The sequence below is a fragment of the Sorex fumeus genome, unplaced genomic scaffold (genome assembly GCF_029834395.1).
Source record: "Sorex fumeus unplaced genomic scaffold, SorFum_2.1 ptg000037l, whole genome shotgun sequence".
Classification (NCBI taxonomy): Eukaryota; Metazoa; Chordata; class Mammalia; order Eulipotyphla; family Soricidae; genus Sorex; species Sorex fumeus.
Genome location: NW_026606094.1, coordinates 68,079,891 through 68,101,382, shown reverse-complemented (window position 1 = coordinate 68,101,382; position 21,492 = coordinate 68,079,891). Strand labels below are relative to the sequence as shown.

General features: G+C 47.5%; 1 protein-coding gene across 3 annotated transcripts in view; it reads right to left on the bottom strand.

Annotated features, from left to right (window-relative positions):
* The window catches only part of SNX10 (sorting nexin 10), a 68,943-nt gene extending 57,260 nt beyond the window's left edge, over positions 1-11,683 (bottom strand). The window contains exon 1 of one of the 3 annotated variants that reach the window (XM_056118482.1): positions 11,508-11,683. Coding sequence is in view for 1 of the 3 variants with exons in the window: in XM_056118481.1 (XP_055974456.1) it covers positions 11,063-11,102 (40 nt within the window). In the remaining 2 variants the exon portion in view is untranslated. Of the gene's footprint in view, positions 1-11,062; positions 11,143-11,261; positions 11,331-11,507 lie in introns of those variants that run through there. The other 2 variants (XM_056118483.1, XM_056118481.1) reach the window with 2 other exon arrangements.
* Positions 11,684-21,492: the final 9,809 nt, after the last annotated feature.

Below are 21,492 nucleotides of genomic sequence, written 5' to 3'. Positions count from 1 at the left end.
TCATCATATAAACTAAAACCACAACATGTCACTGAAAAGGAAGAGATGCAACTCTTTCCTGATCCTAAGTTTCTGCACGGAAGGTGAGAAGCAGGCTTCTCTGCAAAGGGAGAAGGTGAAGTATTTCCAAATCACAAGGGGATTTTTTCAAATCATATTTCGCGGCCACCCCCCTTCCCCACTCCCAACACCCCCACCCTAAGGGTGCCGCATAACTGTACTGGTGATGGGAAATCTTGGGAAACCACAATTACCAGCCCCAGGTCTGCATTTGCACCACCACTGTAAAGCTACACTCACCTCTACAGCTGCCCAACTAATCTCTCATCTTTTTTTTTTTTTGGCTTTTTGGGTCACACCCGGCAATGCACAGGGGTTACTCCTGGCTTTGCACTCAGGAATCACTCCTTGCCGTGCTCAGGGGACCATATGGACGATATGGGATGCTGGGAATCGAACCCGGCTTGGCTGCATGCAAGGCAAATGCCCTACCCGCTGTGCTACCGCTCCAACCCCTGTCTCACCTTTTATTGCATGTTTGTGGTGACCAGACACCCTCACCACGTCAGCTCTACAGCTTCCACACCAGGCCCAGGTACTTGTTGCTCCCCAGATGTTCCTCCACCTCCACCAATCCCCAAACCCACTCTAGTGGCCCTGTCTACCACGCAGGTCTTGGCTCACATGTCACCTCATTTCCCAAGAGTCATCCCTGACCATCACAAACGCCAACACCCAATAATATTCTATCATTTCTTTTTTTCTGTAGAATGAATCGGCCGAGAGCCAGCACAATACCTCAAATGGCTGAGCACAGGCTTTGCAAGCAGGAGGCCCAGGTTCAATCCCTGGTATGGCCTGCTTTCCTGAGCACCACTGGGAGCAATTCCTGAGCACAGAGATGGGAGTAGCCCCCACACAGCACCAACACCACTGCCCCCCCCAAAAAAATCTATCCACTTGCATTATTTTATCTATGAATCCATCTTCTTGATTCTCTGTCTTCTCAACATTCCCATAAAAGCTGGGCTCTTGTCTAAATCATATGTAGCACTTAGCAGAGTACCTGGCATCTACTAAGTGTCCAGTGAATATTAGTGTCATTCAAATGGGCTGTAGTCGTTCCAGCAATGTTTCTCCATTTCTGGATCACCGTCAACTTTCTCAGCAACACAGTCACATGGGATGAGAGGGTGGGTCTTGCTGATCCTGTCAGCCTGACACCACCACCACCCCTGCCCCAGAATTCATTCACCTTGTAGGAACAGCAAGCCTTCAGTGAGCAACAGCCCAGAATGGAATGTCTTTGACTGTGTTTCCTTCCTATTCTCTATCTTTACTTCTTACCTAACTCCAGTAGACTACGGAGTTTAAGAATGAGGAAATAATGTTAGAGCTTCCACCCTTAATAACTGAAAACCATGATTATGGGCCAGAGAAATAGCATAGCAGGTAAAGTGTTTGCCTTGCATGCAGCAGGCTGGGTGTGATTCCTGAACACCTCTTATGATTCCCTGAGCCTCGCCAGGAGTGATCCCTGAACACAGATCCAGAAATAGCCCCTAAGAATCATCAGGTATGGCCCAAATTCTCAATGATTAAAAAAAAAATCACAAACTAAAAACAATTATTTGCTACCTCTAAGACATTGGGCAAGGCTTCTAACATGAATTCTCTCATCCAACCCTCAAGAAAGTCTCACAAAGCAAGAATTTTTCTCACTCCCTTTTAGAATCAGGAAAGAGGGGCCAGAGAGATAGTACAGCGGGTAGGGGGTTTGCCTTGCATGAGGCTGAGCCGGGTTCGATTCCCAGCATCCCATATGGTCCCCTGAGCACTGCCAGGAGTAACTCCTGAGTGCAAGGCCAGTAGTAACCCCTGAGCATCTCTGGGTGTGAGTCAAAAATAAATAAGGAAAAAAAAAAAAGAAGAAGAAGAAGAAGGAAAGAGTCTGCCCATGGTCATGCAGCCAGTAAGTGGAGGATCCAAGACCCAAAAGCTCAGGAGAGCCTCTTACTTCTTGCCACGTGGCACCCCTGCCTCTGGCAGGACACATCTCAGATACACACACAGCAGAAGCAGCGAGAGGCACTGCAGAGGAGTTGAAGCACAGAGGGGTGCTTTGCATGGGGGGATTCCCCAGCCCCATGTGGGGACCTGAGCATCACTGATAACAACCCCCAAGCACCCTGCTGGAAAGAGGTGCCCTAGTATCACCAGGTATGGCCCCCCCAAAAAATATAAAATTTAAATTCCAATAAAGAGAATAATAGAACAATGATGGGACAAGAAAGATAGTAGAGCAGATAGGGCGCTTGCCTGGAATGCAGCAGACCCAGTTTCAATCCCTAGCATCCCATACAGTCCCGCGAGCATTGCCAGGAGTACTCCCTGAGCACTGCCAGGTGTGGCCCAAAAACAAAACCAAAAATATTTATTTAAAAGTCAAGCCTAAGGGATAAAGCGATAGTACAGCAGGTAGAGCATTTCCCTCGCATGTGGCCAACCCAGGTTCAATCTCCAGCATCCCATATGTTCCCCCAGGCATAATTCCTGAGTGCAGAACCAGGAGTGAACCCGGAGCATCGCTGAGTGTGGCCCAAAAACAAACCCCAAAAAAGTGAAAATCAAGCGCAGAGGCTTGCAGATAATTAGGGCACGTGTCTAGTGTGTGTGCTACAGGGGTTAGATTCCCAGCACCACATAGTCTCCCAGGAATTGCTGAGGGGTGGAGGCCCGTGACCCCCAAGTATGGCCCGAGAGGCCCCCAGCACTGTGGAGTGGGTATCTGGCCTGAGCAGCACCGCATCCTGAAGCCCTTGCTCAGTAATCCCCAGTGAGGACTCTGCACTTCTGAGCACTACTTGGAGGGCCCCCACCTAGTCTAAAAAAAGATCAAGCCTGGGGCCAAACAAACAGCTATACCAGCTGAGGATTTGCTTTGCATGCAGGAGCCCAGTTCTGACCCAGCTCTGTATGGTCCCCTGAGCACTACTGGGTGTAGCCCTAAAATAAAAACTAAAATAAAAAATCAAGTCGAGTTGGGTCATCTGGCAATGCTGTCATCTGATGCTCAGGGGACTATATGGGGTGCTGGGGATGGAACCCAATTGGCCATGTGAAAGGCAAGCACCAGCCCAGCTGTACTATCAATCCTGCCCAAGTCTGGTTTATTTTAAATGAGAAGTTGGACACAGAGCATTAGATAAGAAGAAAGGAGTCAAGGATGACTCACAGCCTGGGCCCCTGGACAAGACTTGAAGTCACCAACAGAATGAGGAAGTTTGAAGGAGTCGGGGCTCTTCTGAGAGGAGTGAGAGAAGTGTGGGGAGCAGGGGGCCCACTGGGAAGGGGTTAGGATGCTATCACTCATCCTTCACGCAGATCATCAAGGCTTCAGGCATTTGGAGAACACTTTGGCAGTAATAAGAAGGTAAAAGACTGGAGTGATAGTATGGCAGAAAAGGTGCTTGACTTGTCAACTTAGGTTCAGGAGTGATCCCTGCACACAGAGCCAGAAGTAAACCCTGAGCACTGCTCGGTGAGCCCTCAACCCAAATAAAAAGAAGACAGAGACATGAGAATTGGACACAAAGTCAACGATTGTAATTGTTCCTCTTTTAAACTGGGTGATAAATTCTCTTTCGAGAAGAAAGCATTGCCACACATGGGAAATAACACGTGTTGCACCAATCCAAGAGGAGCTGCGGGGGAGGCTGCTGCATCTGCCTCTACGGAAGCCACGAATCGTGAGTAACGCTCAAGTCCAAATCTGCCCCAGGGACAGCTCAGCAGCTAGGAAGAACTGGCCAGTAACTGAGGGATGAGTAAGAAGGGTGTTTTACTTTTGAGCAAGGAGGGTCTTCCCGAAAGGGAGTCAGGAGGGTGTGAGGAATGGGAAAGGCAGAATTAGGCCAAAACCAAAACACCTGCTCAGAACTTTTTTTTTTAAAGGGGGGTTGAGGGAATGTGGGGGGAAGCACACCTGGAGATGCTCAGATACTCCTGGCTCTGCACTCAGGAATTACTCCTGGTGGTGCTCAAGGGACCATATAGGATGCTGTGAATTGAACTTAGATTGGTCACAGGCAAGGCGAGCACCCTGCATGCTGTATCTCTTTAGCCCCAGAGCTATAACTGGTGGCGCTGGGCATGAAGGTTATGGTTCTGGGCAACAGAGCAAGCAAAGCAGGTGCTCAACCCTTTGAGTTATCTTGCTGGTCCCTGCTATAAAAAAAAATTGCTTGGGGGATGGAGCTGGGGTTACACCCAATGGTATCTGGGGACTATGACCTGCTCTGTGCCTCTGGGTCATTCCTGGCAGTGCAAAAGACCATGCCATGCCGAGGATAAAATCCAAGTGCCCGACATACAAAGCAAGCGTATTCGCCTGTTAACCCACTCTCCGGTCCTGCTATGAACTCTTACAGGAATGACCACCCCCTGAATTGGCTGGACCTGACACAGGTGTCACTGGCATCACTCGTTATACATCTAAGGCTCCTCTGGACACCTGAGGGAGATCAGGCTGGCCTCCCCTCACCATCACACCATACTGTTATTTAAAAATAAGTGTTGCTCTTCGGGGACAAAGCGATAGTACAGCGGATAGGGCATTTGCCTTGCACACAGTCAACTTGGGTTCGATTCCTCATCTCTCTGAGAGCCCAGAAAGCTACCGAGAATATCCCACCCACACAGCAGAGCATAGCAAGCTCCCATGGTGTATTCGATATGCCAAAAACAGCAACAAGTCTCACAATGAAGACATTACTGGTGTCTGCTCAAGCAAATTGATGAACAACGGGAGGACAGTGCTACAGTGCTTAAAAAAAAAAGTTAGCCAAAGTGAAAGTTCAGCAGATAAGGCATTTGCCTTGCATGTGGTCAACCAGTTTCAATCTCCAGCACCCCAAACGGTACCCTGAGACCACCAGGAGTGACCCCTCAGTACAGAGCCAGGAATAAGCCCTGAGCACTGCCAGGTTTGGCTCCAAAACAAAGAAACAAAGAAATCATTTTTGCTCTTCAAGCATCTATGTGTCCTATGCAACATGACTGTTTCTAGGAGAAGATTAAAGTCCTATGCCCAGAATTCCAGTTCATGCTGGGTTTCCAAGGAAGACACTTGGCTGTGGCAAATCACTTGCCATCGATGTCTAATGGCCTTCATCCAAGGGACAGAGAAAGGAGAGTCCCTTAACGCGAAGATAAAATGCCAAAGTCATGCTTCCTCAACTACATGCCAGAAATACCGACTGTAGCCCAACGTCACTGACCATCGAGATTCCTTTTGGCTACGTTCTCAGAATAGAGGTCAGAGTTTTGCAAGATGCCCCAACTTTCAGAGCATAGAGCCAACTGGAGAATCGGGCTGGGGCGATTGAATCAATTAAGCCAATTTACTTGGTGCATGTGGTTCCCATGAGCAATTTAGCAGAAGGAGCTCAGCTCCCAGGCCTGATCACCAACAGAAAAACTGATAAAAAGATTAGTCTCAGGGCCAGAGGTGGCAGGAAAGGGCAGGAGCCTTGGCTTGAGTCCCTGTCACCAGAGTAACACCAGGTAGGAACTTGCCCCACTATCCCCAAAGTCCTCGCTCCCAAGGAGAGAATACATTGGCGAGATAGCACAGCGGGTAGGGCACTTGATCCCCAGCATCCCATATCCTTTCCTGAACCCCACAGTAGCTTTTGAGGACGTACAGGAAGGTTGCCTGAGTCTGTAGGAGAGGTGGAGTGAGAAGATGAACACACACAAAAACAAACAAAAAACAAATGTTTCAGTGTTTGTACAAGTTGTTTGTACAAGTACATATGTATTTAATAATGTCAGGATCAAACCCAGAACTTCACACTTGCAAGGCTGGGTCCTACACTCAGACCACCCCCTGCTTCCAGGGCTGTTCCTAATCCACATTTTTTAACTCTTGATAAGATTAAACAGGTGATTCACTCTCTCCAGAGAAATTTCGGACTTCACAGAATTTTGTTTGAAGTTAGCGTCTCGGAAAAAAATTGCCAACATAACAAACACTTCTACCAGGAGTGATCCCTGAATGCAGAGCCAGGAATAGACCCTGAGCACTGCCAGTGTGACCCAAAAAATAAAAACAAAAGCAAACCGGTCTTAAAAGATCAAGCATATGTGATGTACCTCCAACGAACCCTCCCCTACAACTCCCACAGGGGAGTAGCATGTTCTGATTTCTGTTATTTCAGTTTCTGTTTTGGTTTGGGGCAACACCGGGCGGTGCTCAGGGTTTATTCCTGGCTCTGAGTTCAGGGATCACTCCTGGCAGGGCTTAGAGAACCATATGGATTGCCAAGGACGGAACCTGGCCACATGGAAGGCAAGTGCCCAATCCATTGTGCTATCACTCCAGTCTGGTTTCTGGAGCAGTTTGCTTGTTTTTAAGATTTTTTTTTTCAATTGTTTTTGGGCCATGGCTGGAGATGCTCAGTGCTCAGAGGTTACTCCTGGCTCTGCATTCAGGAATTATTCTTGGCAGTGCTCAGGGAACTACATGAGATGTCGGGGACAGAACATGGGTCGGCCAGTTCCCTACCCACTATCCCAAATCTCCAGTCCCCAGTTTCTTTTAAAGATGAGTCATACTGACTTGAGGGAACTGAACTGAATTGGGAGGGAATTTGGGGGAGAAGTGGAACAATAACTTTTGAGGACATACAGGAAGGTTGCCTGAGTCTGTGGGAGAGGTAGAGTAAGAAGATGAACACACATTAAAAACAAACAACAAACAAATGTTTCAGTGGTTGTTTGTACAAGTACGTATGTATTTAACAATGTCAGGATCAAACCCAGAACTTCACACTTGCAAGGCTGGGTCCTACACTCAGACCATCCCCTGCTTCCAAGGCTGTTCCTAATCCATATTTTTCGCTCTTGATAAGGTTAAATAGGTGATTCACTCTCTCCAGAGAAATTTCAGACTTCACAGAATTTTGTTTGAATTTAGCGTCCCAGGAAAAACTTGCCAACATAACAAACACTTCTACCGTGAGACCCAAATGACCTCAATGAGTGCATGTTCTGGATCTCGAGTCTTCACAATGTCCATCCTCCCCACTCCCATCCTTCTGTCAGGGTGTAGGCACCCATCCTAAATCATGGTAAAGTGGTCCAGCTTATTAGCATCACTGGCCATGTGAATCTGATGAGCACTTCCAGGAGGCTTGGCTGGCCTCTCACGTACATGTGGCAGCCCGGTAGTGAGTTGGGAGTCTGCTGACATGGCAGTTGTCTGCATCTGGCATCACTAAGTCCCAGGGCAGCATGAGGTCTACACTCATATAAGGCTGGAAGTCAGAAAACCTGAGTTTTTATATGCTTTTGTTTGGTATTTACTCTGTCCACCAAGGCTGGGACCCCTGACCTCAAACACACAAGGCAAGTTTTCTACTACTGAGCTCCATCCTCGACCCTACTATTGGTCTCCTTCATGACATTTAATGTTATGCAAGGTTGTTTTTTTTTAAAGAACATTAAATAAGTTCTTTTACTTCAGCTTGCTCTTCAAGTCCCCATTCTCCCTTGAATCTTACTTGCTTGTCTTTATGTATGTTTACTTGCTTATTTCCACTCTGATAAAGCCCATGTTCTCTTGAACACACACTTCTCTTTTCTCCCCTCACATCTTTCTAAGTTTCAATAAAAACCAGAGAGAGAGAGAGAGAGAGAGAGAGAGAGAGAGAGAGAGTTAAGCCCTTATGGCACTTTCAAAAACTGAGATGACTGGAATGGAAAAATATTGTTACTTGCTTGTTTCCATCACGAGGTACTGTAAGAATCTGTGGTAAGCTGTGGATGCCCTCCACCAGAATAAAATACTTTAACACTTGAGTATGAAAGCACACATTTCCCAAGGGGTTCACAGAATCCCTCAAACCTATGAGGGGGAGTAGGGAGCATACTCTGCATGCAGGAAGCTCAGTTTTGATTCCCAATGACCTGAGCACTGAGCCGGTAAGCAATCCTTAAGCACCACCAGAAGTTGTCAAGTGTAGTCAGAAAAACAAACAGAAACCAAAGTACAAATAAACTTTGTACTTTATTCCTTGAGTCAAGCCCACATACCACAAACTTTTTTAAAACATGAACAGAGGGGCTGGAGTAATAGCACAGCGGGTAGGGTGTCTGCCTTGCACACAGCTAACCCGGGTTTGATTCTCAGCATCCCATATGGTCTCCTGAGCACCGCCAGAAGTAACTCCTGAGTGCATGAGCCAGGAGTAACCCCTGTACATAGCTGGGTGTGACCCAAAAAGGAAAAAAAAAAAACCATGAACAGAGAGAAGCCAAAGAGACTGAGCAAGGTTAAGGCAATGGCCTTGCACAGCAGCACTCCGGGCCCCACTGGGTGTGCTCTAAAAACCAAAGAGTAAACTAATTAATAAAAATAACAGAGAGACCTGGATAGTTCAAAAGTCTGAGAACATGTTCTGCATGCAGGAGACCAGGATTCAATCCCCAGCACTGCGGGGTCCCATGTGCCAAAATAATAAATAATAACAACAGAGAATGCACATAACCTGAGTGTTTCACATAATCTGAAGCAAAACCAAATCACGTATAGAACTGAAAATTCTCTCCTGCAGTCTGGGAGAAGAACTGGCTACTGAGGGAATGATAACACAAATATCAGGAAGAGTTCATCTTGATTGGGACTGGACAGATAAAAAAAAAAGTGGGTGGGGTGCTTGCTTGTGTAAGAGGCCAATCAAGCTTCCTGCAAGCTTGATCTCTTGAACCCCACATGATCCCTAGAGCCCCGCCAGGAAAAACACCCTGAGCAGCAAGTGTGGCCCCAAACCCAAAATCAAACAGAAAAATTACTCTTGATGACTGAGGCCTGGTTAAGCCCTTCACATGGAATCAGTGTCTGAAGGTCCAGCTGTCAAGCTCAAATCTTGGCTCATCATAAAAAAAGTGAGGGGTGGGGAATGAAACCAGAACCCATGGGGAGTAGCTCAGAAGTACAGAGTTCATGACTTGTTCATGCATATCAGGCTCAAGTTCACACCCCAATATTGTATGGCTCCCCGAAGGAATACCAGCTATAGCCCTGGAGGCCCCTGAGCACCAACAGGACCCTCTGGGGATCCCCCTTACTTCGGGGCCCAAGCAGCTCCCCATCCTCCGGCCCACACGTTGAACTGCCCTGTCTTGGTGGCAGAGTTATGCCAGGAGCTGGCCCTGGACACCCAGGCACAGGCAGGGACAAGAGGTAGCTCATTCAAAACCTCATGCAAGGACCCCTGAACACTGGCCTGAACCCAACTCTGCTACCAGCACCTTTAGGTATGGCCCCTATTAAAAAAAGGGGAAGGTGCTCTTCATAAGCTAACACAACATGACAAAGTGTTCAGTGTGAACTTTTATTGTCAACAGTTCTAGGTGACAATGAATACCAATATTTTTAGGGTATTTTTTTAATAGGGGTCCGAGTGATAGTACAGCTTGCACATGGTCAACCTGGGTTCAATCCCCAACATCCTATATGGTCCCCCAAGCACCGCCAGGAGTGATTTCTGAATACAGAGCCAGGTCCCAAAACAAAACAAAACAAATAATGGGTGAGACTTGGAAAAATAAAAAGCTCTAGTAATGAACAACATGGAGATTTCAGCACTGCAGATCTGAAACCCGTGACCAGCAGCCTAGCTAATCTCTACTCTGAACAGGGCTTAAGACCCTGAGAAGTGCTTCCAGGAGGACTAAGGTCTGTGACACCAGTTCAACACCTGATAGATTCTCCTTGGAGACTGTCCACCACTCCATCAAAAACCCTTCTTGGCTGTTCATAGAAATGAAAGATTGCAAAGACAGAATTTGGGGGTCAAAGAGACAGTATAGCCAGTAGGGTGTTTGCTTTGCATGTGGCTGACCCAGGTTTGATCCCCGTCGCCACACAGCATCTCCTGAGCACTGCCAGGAGTGATTCCTAAATGCTGAACCAGTACTTCTAACCCCAGAGCACTGCCAGGTGTGGCTAAAAACAAATAACCCCCCCCCAAAAAAAAAAAACACAGCAAAGACAGGACTTTGCTCTCAACACACCAATTCTAACCCAAGCCTAGAACTCCAAAACAGGAAAAAGAAACCAACTTCCCTGACAGGGAAATTAAGCCTAACAAGGTTAAATCCTTTAAGATAGAAATAGCCAGCCCCAGCAGAGGCTGAACACCAGCCTTGAACTAATAGGGAAAAGGGAAACTCGAAAAAGACTGAAGACGCTTGCTCCTATTTCTGAGAGAACAAACCCCGGCCCTCCGATAACTGACAAGTGGAAGTCCCCATCACACAGTCCAGAGCGGCAGGGAAAGATAGGGTTGTGGGTCAGGAGCACCCCTGAGCGTGCAACACCATTCACACCCTCTCGTAAAGCGATGCGATTAGGGACTTCACACCTTTATACATTTAAGACTATTTCACTTTCATATCTTGACTGAAATCAGCTCCCATCCTTGATCTAACACGCACCATTCTTTCTTTGGAACAGGGGGCACGGGCTAGGGGGGTCCTTGGGAACAGACACAGCAGGGCAGGAAGCGCAGGCAGATGGGGGCCTGCAGCTGAGCACAGTCATTAGCTGAACCAGCCCTTCCCACTGGCTCCCCCATCCCTGGCCTGGCCCCCTTGTCAGGGGGAAGAGGAGCACACGTGCATCCCAAAACCTCTAGCTCCCGCTGCCCATACGCGCTCCTCTCCGCCTTGTCTCCTGCAGGAATGACTCCCGCAGCCGGGCCTTAGTTTTCCCGTCTGGAAAACGAAAGGCTTGGAGGAGATCACGTGGCGGTCTCGCTCCTGCTCGAAATTTCTGATTACCATTTCATTATCCGGCACGCAAACGCGCGCTGTCAGCGGGAGGAGCCTAGCCAGCCGGGCCCCGAGCCCCATCCCCTCGCATCAGGACCCGCGCCCAGTCCCCTCTCGCATCAGGACCCGCACCCAGTCCCCTCTCGCATCAGGACCCACGCCCCATCCACTCCATCACCCGCGTGTATGCCCGGGCCGAGCACGCCGCAGCAGCCGCACCCACCGGCAGGCTGTTGCTCTCGGCGGCGGCAACCCGGGTTCATCAGACAACCTGGATCTTGCCTCGGGCCTCCCGGTCATCCCCCACGAACCACTGCCCGCGAGCTGCATGACTAAACTCATGCCTGAAAACCAAAAGCCCGGCCTCGGGGTGAGGTTCCGGGGCACTTTTGCGGGCACGCCGGACTCCAGCCCTGCCCCACCTTCTCTCCGGGGGTATCTTTCAGCCGCGAACCCCAGGATTCTCTTCCACTCTCCCCCGGCAAAAACATTAAAAAGCCGACCCTTTCCTCCTCCCTCCCTGCCCGCCGCGGTTCCAGCCCACCAACCTCCCCACCACCCCCCGCGCCGGGCCCCGCGCGCTCCCCGCACCCCTGGGCAGCGCTGGGCGGCGGCCCCCGACCCGGGCGGCGCGGAGGAGGCCTCCCGCCGGGTCTCCTGTCACTTACAGGCGGCTCCGGGGCTCGGGCAGGCGTGGCGGCGCCGCAAGCAGGCGGGCAGTGGAGTTTGCTGACTCAAAGGCGCGGCGGCGAGCGCCCGGGAGCGCCCCCGAGCGCAGCCCCGCGCTGTCCGCGCACACAGCGCCCCGCGCCCGCGCTCGGCGCCCGCAGCCCGCCCGCTCGCCCGCCCGGCCCCGCGCGGCCCCGCCCCGCCGCCCGGACACGTGAGGCCCAGCGTGAGCCCGAACCGCCGGGAGGCGCTGCCGAGCGCCCGAGTCCAACCTGAGCTCGCCGAGGGATGCTCCCAGGCCCAGGCGGTGCGGGGGCAGCGGCGCCAGCGACGCCCTTGGGGATCGCCGCTTGAAAATCACCTCGGGATGCGGGGATGTAGTTAATCCCTAGGATTTGCAACTGTGAGGCCTTGGGTTCGATCCTTGGCTCTGGAGAGAAAGAGGGCGCGGGGGTCGGGGATTTTCTGGAATTTGCTAACTCCGTGGCTCCTCAGCCTCCAAGTTATGAAAAACGATTGATGGATGGGGAGATAATATGACGGAAAGTAGGATCTGAATGGGGGTGCATGCGTGCTTTCTGTTTCTTTCCTGGGGGGAATTTTTTTTCAGCTTTCTTTTTGTTGGTGTGTGGGATTTGTGTGTGTGTGTGTGTGTGTGTGTGTGTGTGTGTGTGTGTGTGAGCGCGTGCGGTCTTTTAGTTTGGTTCTTTTGGGGTTTTTTGTGGGTTTTTTTTTTTGTACGTTTGAAATCTTTTATAATAAATTTGGAAGAAAAAAAAAGACAGGATCTAGGGGCCACGAAAGCAATAATAGTACAGTGGGCAGGGCACTTGCCTTGTGCATTGGATTCCAGGTTCACCATATGGTCCTCTAATCCCTAAACTCAGAGCTAAGAGTAAACCCTGAGCAAGCTAGTTGTGGCCTGAAAATAAAATGGGGAAAATAAAATGGAATCCAGAGTCAATGAAAGGAATTAAAAGCATTTGGAGGCACAGATCCCTGAGCAAAGAACAGGATATAGACCCTGAGCACTTTCAGGTGTAGCCCCAAAACCAAAAAAGAAATTGTAGTGTGCAACTTGAATCCACATGATGATTTTAAAGTTGTGATATTGTTGTTGAACTAAAAGTCTGGGTGCTTAAAGCCCTGAACTTGGTGGTGGGAAAGATCTCAATGGGCTACAGGTCTGGCCCAATCCTGGGTACAATCTGGCACCACTGGTCTGCCAAGCACCTATCCTGGATTAGCCCCATTAGCACTGAAGAATATGGCACAGGCACCAAAAAATAAAAATAAAGTCAGTAAGAAGACAGAGTCCTTCCTCCATCTCTTGGATAAACTGCAAAACCCCTGCAGTGAAAATGCTAGACTTCTGATCTTCAGAAATTATAATCAACTGATAAGATTATCTTAGGGTTTTTTGCTTTGGGGGGGGGGGGTCACAACCTGGCGATGCACAGGGATTACTCCTGGCTCTGCACTTAGGAATTACCTCTGGCGGTGCTCAGGGGACCATATGTGATGCTGGGAATCGAACTCAGGTCGGCCGCGTGGAAGGCAAATGCCCTACCTGCTGTGCTATTGCTCCAGCCCCTACCTTAGGGTTTTTTATCTTAAATTTACCTGAATAATCCTGCATTCTTGAGAAACACAGGCATGGCAATGTTAAAAACAACTCAGTGTCAGTGAGGCAGTGCAGGGGTTATGACAGCTAACTTGGGTTTAATCCCCAGATCCATCTGTTTGCCTGAGCACCACTGGGCATTTGCCAACTCACTGGTTCACCACAATAATAATCCAAACAAGTGTGAGGATCTAATGATTCATGACTGTGGGGTCCAGGGACATAGCTCAGTGGCTGAATTCAAGCCTTGCATGCAGGAGATGGGTTTTGATCCCTGCACTGCATGGTTCCCTGAGCATTACAGAAGTGGTAGAGAGGTGGAGAAACTGTGTACATCAAAATCATAAATGTTAACATTCTGTAACCATGCTACCTAACATTTTATTTATTTATTTATTGAAAAAAAGGGTTAGGGACACCTTACATAGCTCAACTATGGAGGGTAGTAACTGTGCTCAGGGATCACTCCTGCCAGGACTTGGGGGACCGTATGGGGTGCCAGATATCGAACCCTGTTGACCATAAGCAAAGCAAGTGCCTTATTCATTGTATTCTCACTCTAGCCCCTAGCTCAGTTTTGTTTTGTTTTGTTTTAAGGCCACACCAATGACATTTAAGAAGACGGAACCCATATAAGTGGTTTCACTTTGGTTATTCTTGTTCAATTTCTTTGTACAGAACTTGGACTCAAGGTTTCCTGACTTAGAGGGTGTTCAGCAGACATGGGAAATAGACCCCCAGGGCTGGAAGCCTGATATCATTAAGAAGAGCTGAGGGGTCCTAAGTAATAATACCATGTGTAGGGGCTTTGTCTTGCAAGAAGCAGACCCAGGTTCGATCCCTGGCACACCAAATGTCCCCTGAGCACTGCCAGAAGTAATTCCTGAGCGCAGAGCCTGGAGTAACCCCTGAGCATTGCCAGGTGTGGCCCCCCCGCAGAAGGCCTGGGGTTCGGATAGGAAGGACAGCCTGAAATTTCATTTTTCCTTGGGTACTACAGCAGAGATCTGAGAGCTGACTCCAAGCGGCTGAGGGAAATGAAAGCTTTTATAGCAAGGGAGCAAAACGGGAAAAAATTGAATTCATTGTGGCAAGGTGACCTTCAATTGGGGAACCAGAGGGGCCTTTTAAGCAGATTAACTCTCCTGCCAGCCAGATTGACAGGTTTAAGATTCCAATCCCAGAAAGAGAGGCTGAAAGTAAATTAAGTCAGGTATTAAACGTGTTTGGTGACATGGACCTTAGCATAAGTAACTCCATTTTCCTCCTATTGTCTATTTGTTTTATCAAGTCTAATGTGTGTTTTCCAAGTGCCTTTCTTATTTATATGTTGTGCTCAAAAAACAAAACAAAAAGCAAAACAGGAAACAAAAACTAGAACAAAGTTCTGAGCCTGCTTACCTGTTTGTAAGACAGACTTGTTAAGTAAGATTTCTTACCCATCTACCACCTCTCCATTTCCCTAATTTCTGTTAGTGGACTATTCTCTCTGTGAACACCCCAAATCTTCTAACTGGTTCTGCCTCTGACCTACTCCTTTTCCTTTGTGATCAAATAATCAGAACTCGGTGCCACTCGGCTCTGCCTTTCCCTCTCATCAAAACTAAGAGTGAAAGGCCAGGGGAGAGGCTGGAGCCTGGAGCCCAGGCCAGGTATGCCCAGTCTCTATGCCCAGCAATGCAAGACCTCTCAAGCACCACCTGGTATAGCCTCAGTGGGCCCCAGCGTTGCTAGGGACACTTCCCCCAAATAACAGAAGGCAAACAAAAAATGAAGACTGATTGTCTAAGATTTGAAGAAGCAAAAGAACACGCTGAGGAAAGTCTATTTGGATAATGCCTCTCAGGCATTATTCAGGCTTTAATTAGACCAAGATCAAATCTCTGACTGAGGACCAGAGAGCTAGCTCAACAGGTTTAGACATTTGCCTTGCACACAAAAGAGCCCAGTTCAATCCCGGACAGCAGCACATAGTCCTCTGCCAGTCCCAGGAGTGATCTGTGAGCGCACGATTCGGTGCAGCCCCAAAACGAAACTCAAACTTCTTTGAGCTAAGAACTCTAAACCCTCAGGACTAGACAGAACTGAGCAGTAGAGATCCACGAAGGAGCCCTCTTTGGCTTAGTTCTGTTGTTTGGGCTGTTTGGTTGAGCACCTTACCCACTGTACTATCACTTTGGTCCCTCTGGTTTAGTAGTAGTAGTAGTAGTAGTTCTTCTTCTTCTTCTTCTTCTTCTTCTTCTTCTTCTTCTTCTTCTTCTTCTTCTTCTTCTTCTTCTTCTTCCTCTTCTTCCTCTTCTTCCTCTTCCTCCTCTTCCTCCTCTTCCTCCTTTCCTTCCTTTTCTTCCTTTCCTTCCTCTTCTTCCTCTTCTTCTCCTCCTTCTCTTCCTTCTCCTCCTCCTCCTCCTCCTCCTCCTCCTCCTCCTCCTCCTCCTCCTCCCCCTCCTCCTCCCCCTCCTCCTCCTCCTCCTCTTTTTTTTTTGACTTTTTGGATCACACCCAGCTACACTCAGGGTTACCCCTGGCTCTGCACTCAGAAATTACTCCTGGAGGTACTCAAAGAACCATATAGGATATGGGATGCTGGAGATTGAATCCAAGTCAGTTGTATTACAAGGCAAACACCTTCTCCACTGGACTATCTGGCCCCTGGTTTAGTTCTTCTTGCCATGCTGCACAGCATGTCAGGCTGCTTCTGCACCATTCTGCATGTGCAATTGTGTGATTGTGTTTGCCCATTGTATGTTTTCAGTCATGCATGTTCACAGACCCCTCTCCAAAACAGGCAAGATTTTCCCTGGGAAACTCCTCCCTCTGTAGAGACTCAGCATGAAGCCAGACCCTTCCCTGCTCTGAAGCTGCCTCTGCTCGCTGTGCTGGCAGCACCAGCCTCCCACCTTCCAGGCTGTCTTGCCAATAAAGGTCTTCTTGTGGTATTTCTCACCAAGAGCCAGAGGCAAAACAAGTGGGAGGTTTGCAATGTGCCAGCAAACCAATAAGAGTGCCTGCTCCGAAGACTGGGGTCCTCAAAGAAAGCAGAGAGCTCAGTTTTATATAATGTCTGATGAAATGTGTGTGTGTGTGTGTGTGTGTGTGTCTGTGTGTGAGTGTGTAGGGGAGGCGCATTTTCAGGCAGCTGGCAGGAGAGAATGGAAGCAGAAATTCCCAAGAATATTGTCTCGCAAAGCAGGGTCTGGACCACCTCGAGGAAATGAGCAAAGCTGGTACATCCCCCAGGTCACATTGTGTTCCTGAGGTCACAATGCGAGACTAGGACCATCTGAAGGACATCCCAAATGCATTCCATAGTTATGTCATGTTGCCCAGACTCAGTTGCCCTGTGGCAGATCTTTGGTGTTAGCCTCTTTGGAATGTGGGCAGGGGTCTCTTTTTCTAGTATCTTCTAGACAGCTTATAACAGAGAGACAGGGCTGTTGGCCTCATGATGGTCCTTGAAGGTCTAAAGTTCTTCCTTGTCTTTTTTACAGCAACTCCCAGTTCAGCACCCCACTCTCCCCTATTCAACAGTGGAAGCTGCACAAGCTGCGCAAGCTTTGAGGTTCCACAAGAACCGCAAAAGCAAAAGCTATGGCAAAAATTACTAAGAAACACACACACACACACACACACACACACACACACAGAGCAAGATGAGACCTGGAAACAGTATAGGAGCAAGGTCCTGTGCCTTGCATGTAGTTGACTTCCGTTTGATCCCTGGAACTGCATTTGGTTCCCCAAGTTCTTCCAGGAGTAATCCCAGAGCATAGAATTAGGACTAAGCTCTCAGCACCACTGAGTATAGTCTAAAAATGGTCATGGTCCTCCCATTGTTCATCAATTTGCTCGAGCGGGCCCAGTAACGTCTCCATCATGAGACTTGTTACTGTGTTTGGCATATTGAATACGTCACGGGTAGCTTGCCAGGCTCTGCCGTGTGGGCAAGATACTCTCGGTAGCTTGCCGGGCTCTCCCAGAGGGGTGGAGGAATCGAACTCGGGTCGGCCATGTTGGCCACTTGTAAGGCAAACGCCCTACCGCTGTGCTATCGCTCCAGCCCAGTCTAAAAACAAAATGAACTAACAAAAACTTCCAATGGCACTGGGAGTGACCCCCTAGCACCAAGTTCGGTGCAGACCCCAAACCCAAACCCAATTTAATGGTTTTTCAACATTGTTAGCAATAGAATTTGTTCTTCAAATAAGCCTATTAATAGCACTGTAGCACTGTAGCACTGTCCTCCTGTTGTTGATCGATTTGCTCGAGTAGGCACCAGTAACATCTCCATTGTAAGACTTGTTACTGTTTTTGGTGTATCAAATACGCCACTAGGAGCTTGCCAGGCTCTTCTGTGTGGGTGGTATACTCTCGCTAAGAATCAAACTCAGTTTGGCCACGAGGAGGCATAGTACAGTTTGAAGTTCAGGAAGATGTTGTCACCCATCTTCTTTTTCTCAAGGATTGCTTGAGGTATTTGTGGAGGCTTATTGTTCCATATGAATTTCGGGAGTATTTTGTCTATTTCTTTGAAAAATGCCATGAGTATCCTATAAGGACCACATTGAATCTGTATAGAGCTTTGGGGAGTATTGCCTTTTTGACAATGTTAATTCTCCCAATCTATGAACAGAGGGTGTGTTTCCATTTCCTCATGTTCTCTTATTTCTTGAAGTAGCTTTTTGTATTTTTCTTTGTATACGTCGTTTACCTCCTTAATTAAGCTGATTCTAAGGTCCTTGATTTTCTGCGGCACATTGTGAACAGGATTGTTTTTATTATCACCTTCCTCTCTGCCATTATTTGCATATAGGAAAAACATGAACTTTTGGGTATTGATTTTGTAACCTGCCACTCTACTATACTTAACTATTGTTTCTAGGAGCTTTTTGTAGAGACTTTATGGTTTTCTAAGTACAGTATCTTGTCATCTGCAAATAGTGAGAGCTTGACTTCTTCCTTTTCTACCCGGATGCCCTCAATATCTTTTCTCTTGCCTAAATGCTGTGGCAAGTACTTCCAGTACTATATTTAACAGTAGTGACAAGAGTGGGAAACCTGGTCTTGTGCCTGGTCTTGGAGGAAAAGCCTGTGGTTTCTCCCCCTTAAGAAACACAATAACAAGAAGTCTCATGATGGAGACGTTACTGGGCCCGCTCGAGCAAATTTATGAACAATGGAAGGACTGTGACCGGACAGTGACTGTGTTTGGCATATTGAATACGTCACGGGTAGCTTGCCAGACTTTGCCGTGCGGGTGAGATACTCTCGGTAGCTTGCCAGTCTCTCCGAGAGGGGCGGAGGAATTGAACCAGGCTCGGCCAGGCTGGCAGCGCGCAAGGCAAATGCCTTACCGCTGTGCTATTGCTCCAGCATATAAATAGTATATTTGACTATATTGAAGTTCCTTCAACTACCATTTTGTTGAGAGTTTTTATCATGAATGGGTGCTGGATCTTGTCAAATGTTTTCTCTGCATCTATTGATATGATAATATGGGTTTTTAAAATTGATATGATGGATTATGTTGATTGACTTGCGAATTTTAAAGCATCTTGGCATCCCTGAGTTGATTCCCGACTTGGTCATGGGGTATGATCTTTTTGATGAGTCATGAGTCATTGGATTCTATTTGCTAGCATTTTGTTGAGGATCTTTGCATCTGTGTTCATCAGGGATATCGGTCTGTAATTTTATTTTTTTGTGGTCTCTCTGTCTGCTTTTGTTATCAGGGTGATATCTTCTCACAGAAACTGTTGGAAACTCTATCTGTTTCTCTAATTAAAATCTATTAATAAAATTTAAAAATAGTATTCATTGCTCTATGGTTATTTGTAATACGGGGAGAACCTTCCAACCCTCTGGTTTTCCTTTTCTTTCTTTCTTTTTCTTTGAGGGTGTGGGAGGTGAAGGTTTCCTGGTCATGCAGAGGTGGGGACAGAACCAGGGTCCACACCCTGCAAAGTAAGCACCATTAACCCCTGTACTAGTTCCCTGGCACTCAACCCTCTAAGGCTGGATGAGTAATCAAACACCCCCAGAAAAGTTAGCAAAAGAAAAACCAATTTAATTCATGGACAGCATCCCTGGGAGAGGGCTGGGCCATGTGCCTGACCGCAGCAGCAGCACCCACACCTGACTGAGCCACCACACCAACGCCCAACAGCCTAACTTCGCGGCTTCTCTAAGAATCTCTGCAGACTCATCCAGTTCTGTAGATCTGGAGCTTTCTGGACTGTGTAGCCACGTATCCAAATTTCACAGTACTGAAATTCCAGTAGGAGCACACCAAATTGGATGAGAAAGTAACGCAGGAACCAACTAAGCTCAACAAACAGAAATACTGACACAGAAGCTCAAGTAGCGACAAACTGCTCAGTAAATCCTCAAACTCAACAGCCCCAAGGTGCGATACAATAATGTTCACAAACTTTCTTTTACTGGACTATTTTTGATAATCCCTTGAGTCATTTGGTCGCAACAAATGAAATAAAACAAATTATTGTGTGCTTGCTATAGAGGCAGGCTTGGGGGAAGTAGCTGGGGAAATTGGGACAATGGTGGAGGGAAGGTCACTCAGGTGGGGGGGAGCATTCAAAAGCCCATAACAACTGGATTATGAACAACTTTGTACACCATGGTTAAACTAAAACAAAAATCACTGTGATTTAATTAAAAATGTTTAAATATCAGATAAAATAAGAATTTTAAATAAATTTTAATGACATAAAATAAAATATGCTAAAGTTTTAAGCAGTAAAAATAAAGTAAAAAAAGTTAATGTCACGAAAAATAAGAAAAATCAATTTAATAACACGCACCTATAGAATTTACCTGGTTGTAAATTTGTAAAGACATTTTTGTTTGTTTGTTTGTTTTTTGAGGGCACACTAGCAGTACTCAGGGTTTACTCCTGGCCGTGTGCTCAAGGATCCCTCTTGGCCTGCTCAGGGAACCAAGTGGGGTGCCAGGGATCGAACATGTGCAAGGGAAGCTCTCCATCCGCTGTATTATCTCTCCCACCCCTGATTGTAAATTCTAAAGTAAAATGAGGAAGTCACAAATAAGCATCTTGTTTGGAGTCAGAGGGGCTAAACCAATAGACAGTGGGTAGGGCACTTAACTTACACATGGCTGACCCGGGTTTGTTCCCTGGCACCACATATGGCTCCCTGAGCACTGCTGGGGGTGATCCCTGAGTGTAGAGCCAGAAGTTAGCCCAGAGCACTTCCAGCTGAGGCCCCCAAACCAAACAAGAGTCAGAGGCCAGAGCTATTGTACAGCGGATAGGGTGTTTGCCTTGCACATAGCCAATCTGGGTTCGATCTCTGACATCCCATATTGTTCCCCAGGAGTAATTCCTGAGTGCAAAGCTAGGAGTAACCCCTGAGCATAGCCAAGTGTGATCCCAAAAGACCCCCCCTTCAAAAAAAAAAAAAACAGAAATCAGGAGCTTCCAAAAGGAAAAAAGGGGAGTCACCTCATTGATGTAGGTAGGTAGGTAGGTTAGGGAAGACCCCGCACCCCGCACCCCGCACCCCCCCACTGCCCCCCCCCCCACAAACATAATGGCAGTGAAATTTCTGGGAAGTAATAAAGCCACCAGTCCTAAGTCTGACCCACCTTGTGGATACAAAAAGCAAGACCTGATAAGACCTTCTGCAGCAGCAGACCCTGAGGAGACTGGACCCCTCCATTTAGAAAGGGCCTGAAGGAAATTACTGGAGAACCCTCAATTCCTACCTTTAATCTGATTAGCCCTCAGCTAGCCCAGACCAGAGAAGATTGGACCTACACTCAGAGAGAAGATTCAACAGGAACAAAGGTCAAGAAAAGGAGTTTAAAAGACCACTCCTGTAAAGGTTAGCTTAGTTGTGATTGATAAAGAGGATTAAAATGCAGTGTTTTGGAAATGAGAAGCTGAAAGTAGAAGATATTGTTTCCTATTTAATAGTTTCCCAACCTCTCAGGTACCAAGTTTATGTGTCAGGATGAGTGATGTAGACTAGGAAGCACGGCCACTGGACCGTCCAACAGGCAGTGTGTTACGCCAGGCCTTCACACTGTTTTTAACGTAGCAATGTTTGTATGATATTGGAACCTACACTCAATAAAAATATTTTTAATATTTTATTAAAAAACAAAAAATAAAAGACCACTCCCAACTCTACCTTCTTGAAGACAATCCTAGCAATGGACTCTTATCTAGCTAGAAAGCCCCATGTGGGGGTGGCTTGGAAAAAAATACTATAAAAGCCACAATGAACAAAGGAAGGGCGCGCATATGCTGCCTAAGCCAGTGTGCTGCTTGTGCCCATGTGACTGAGCACATGTGGCACCTGAGAACAAGTGTCACCTGTATC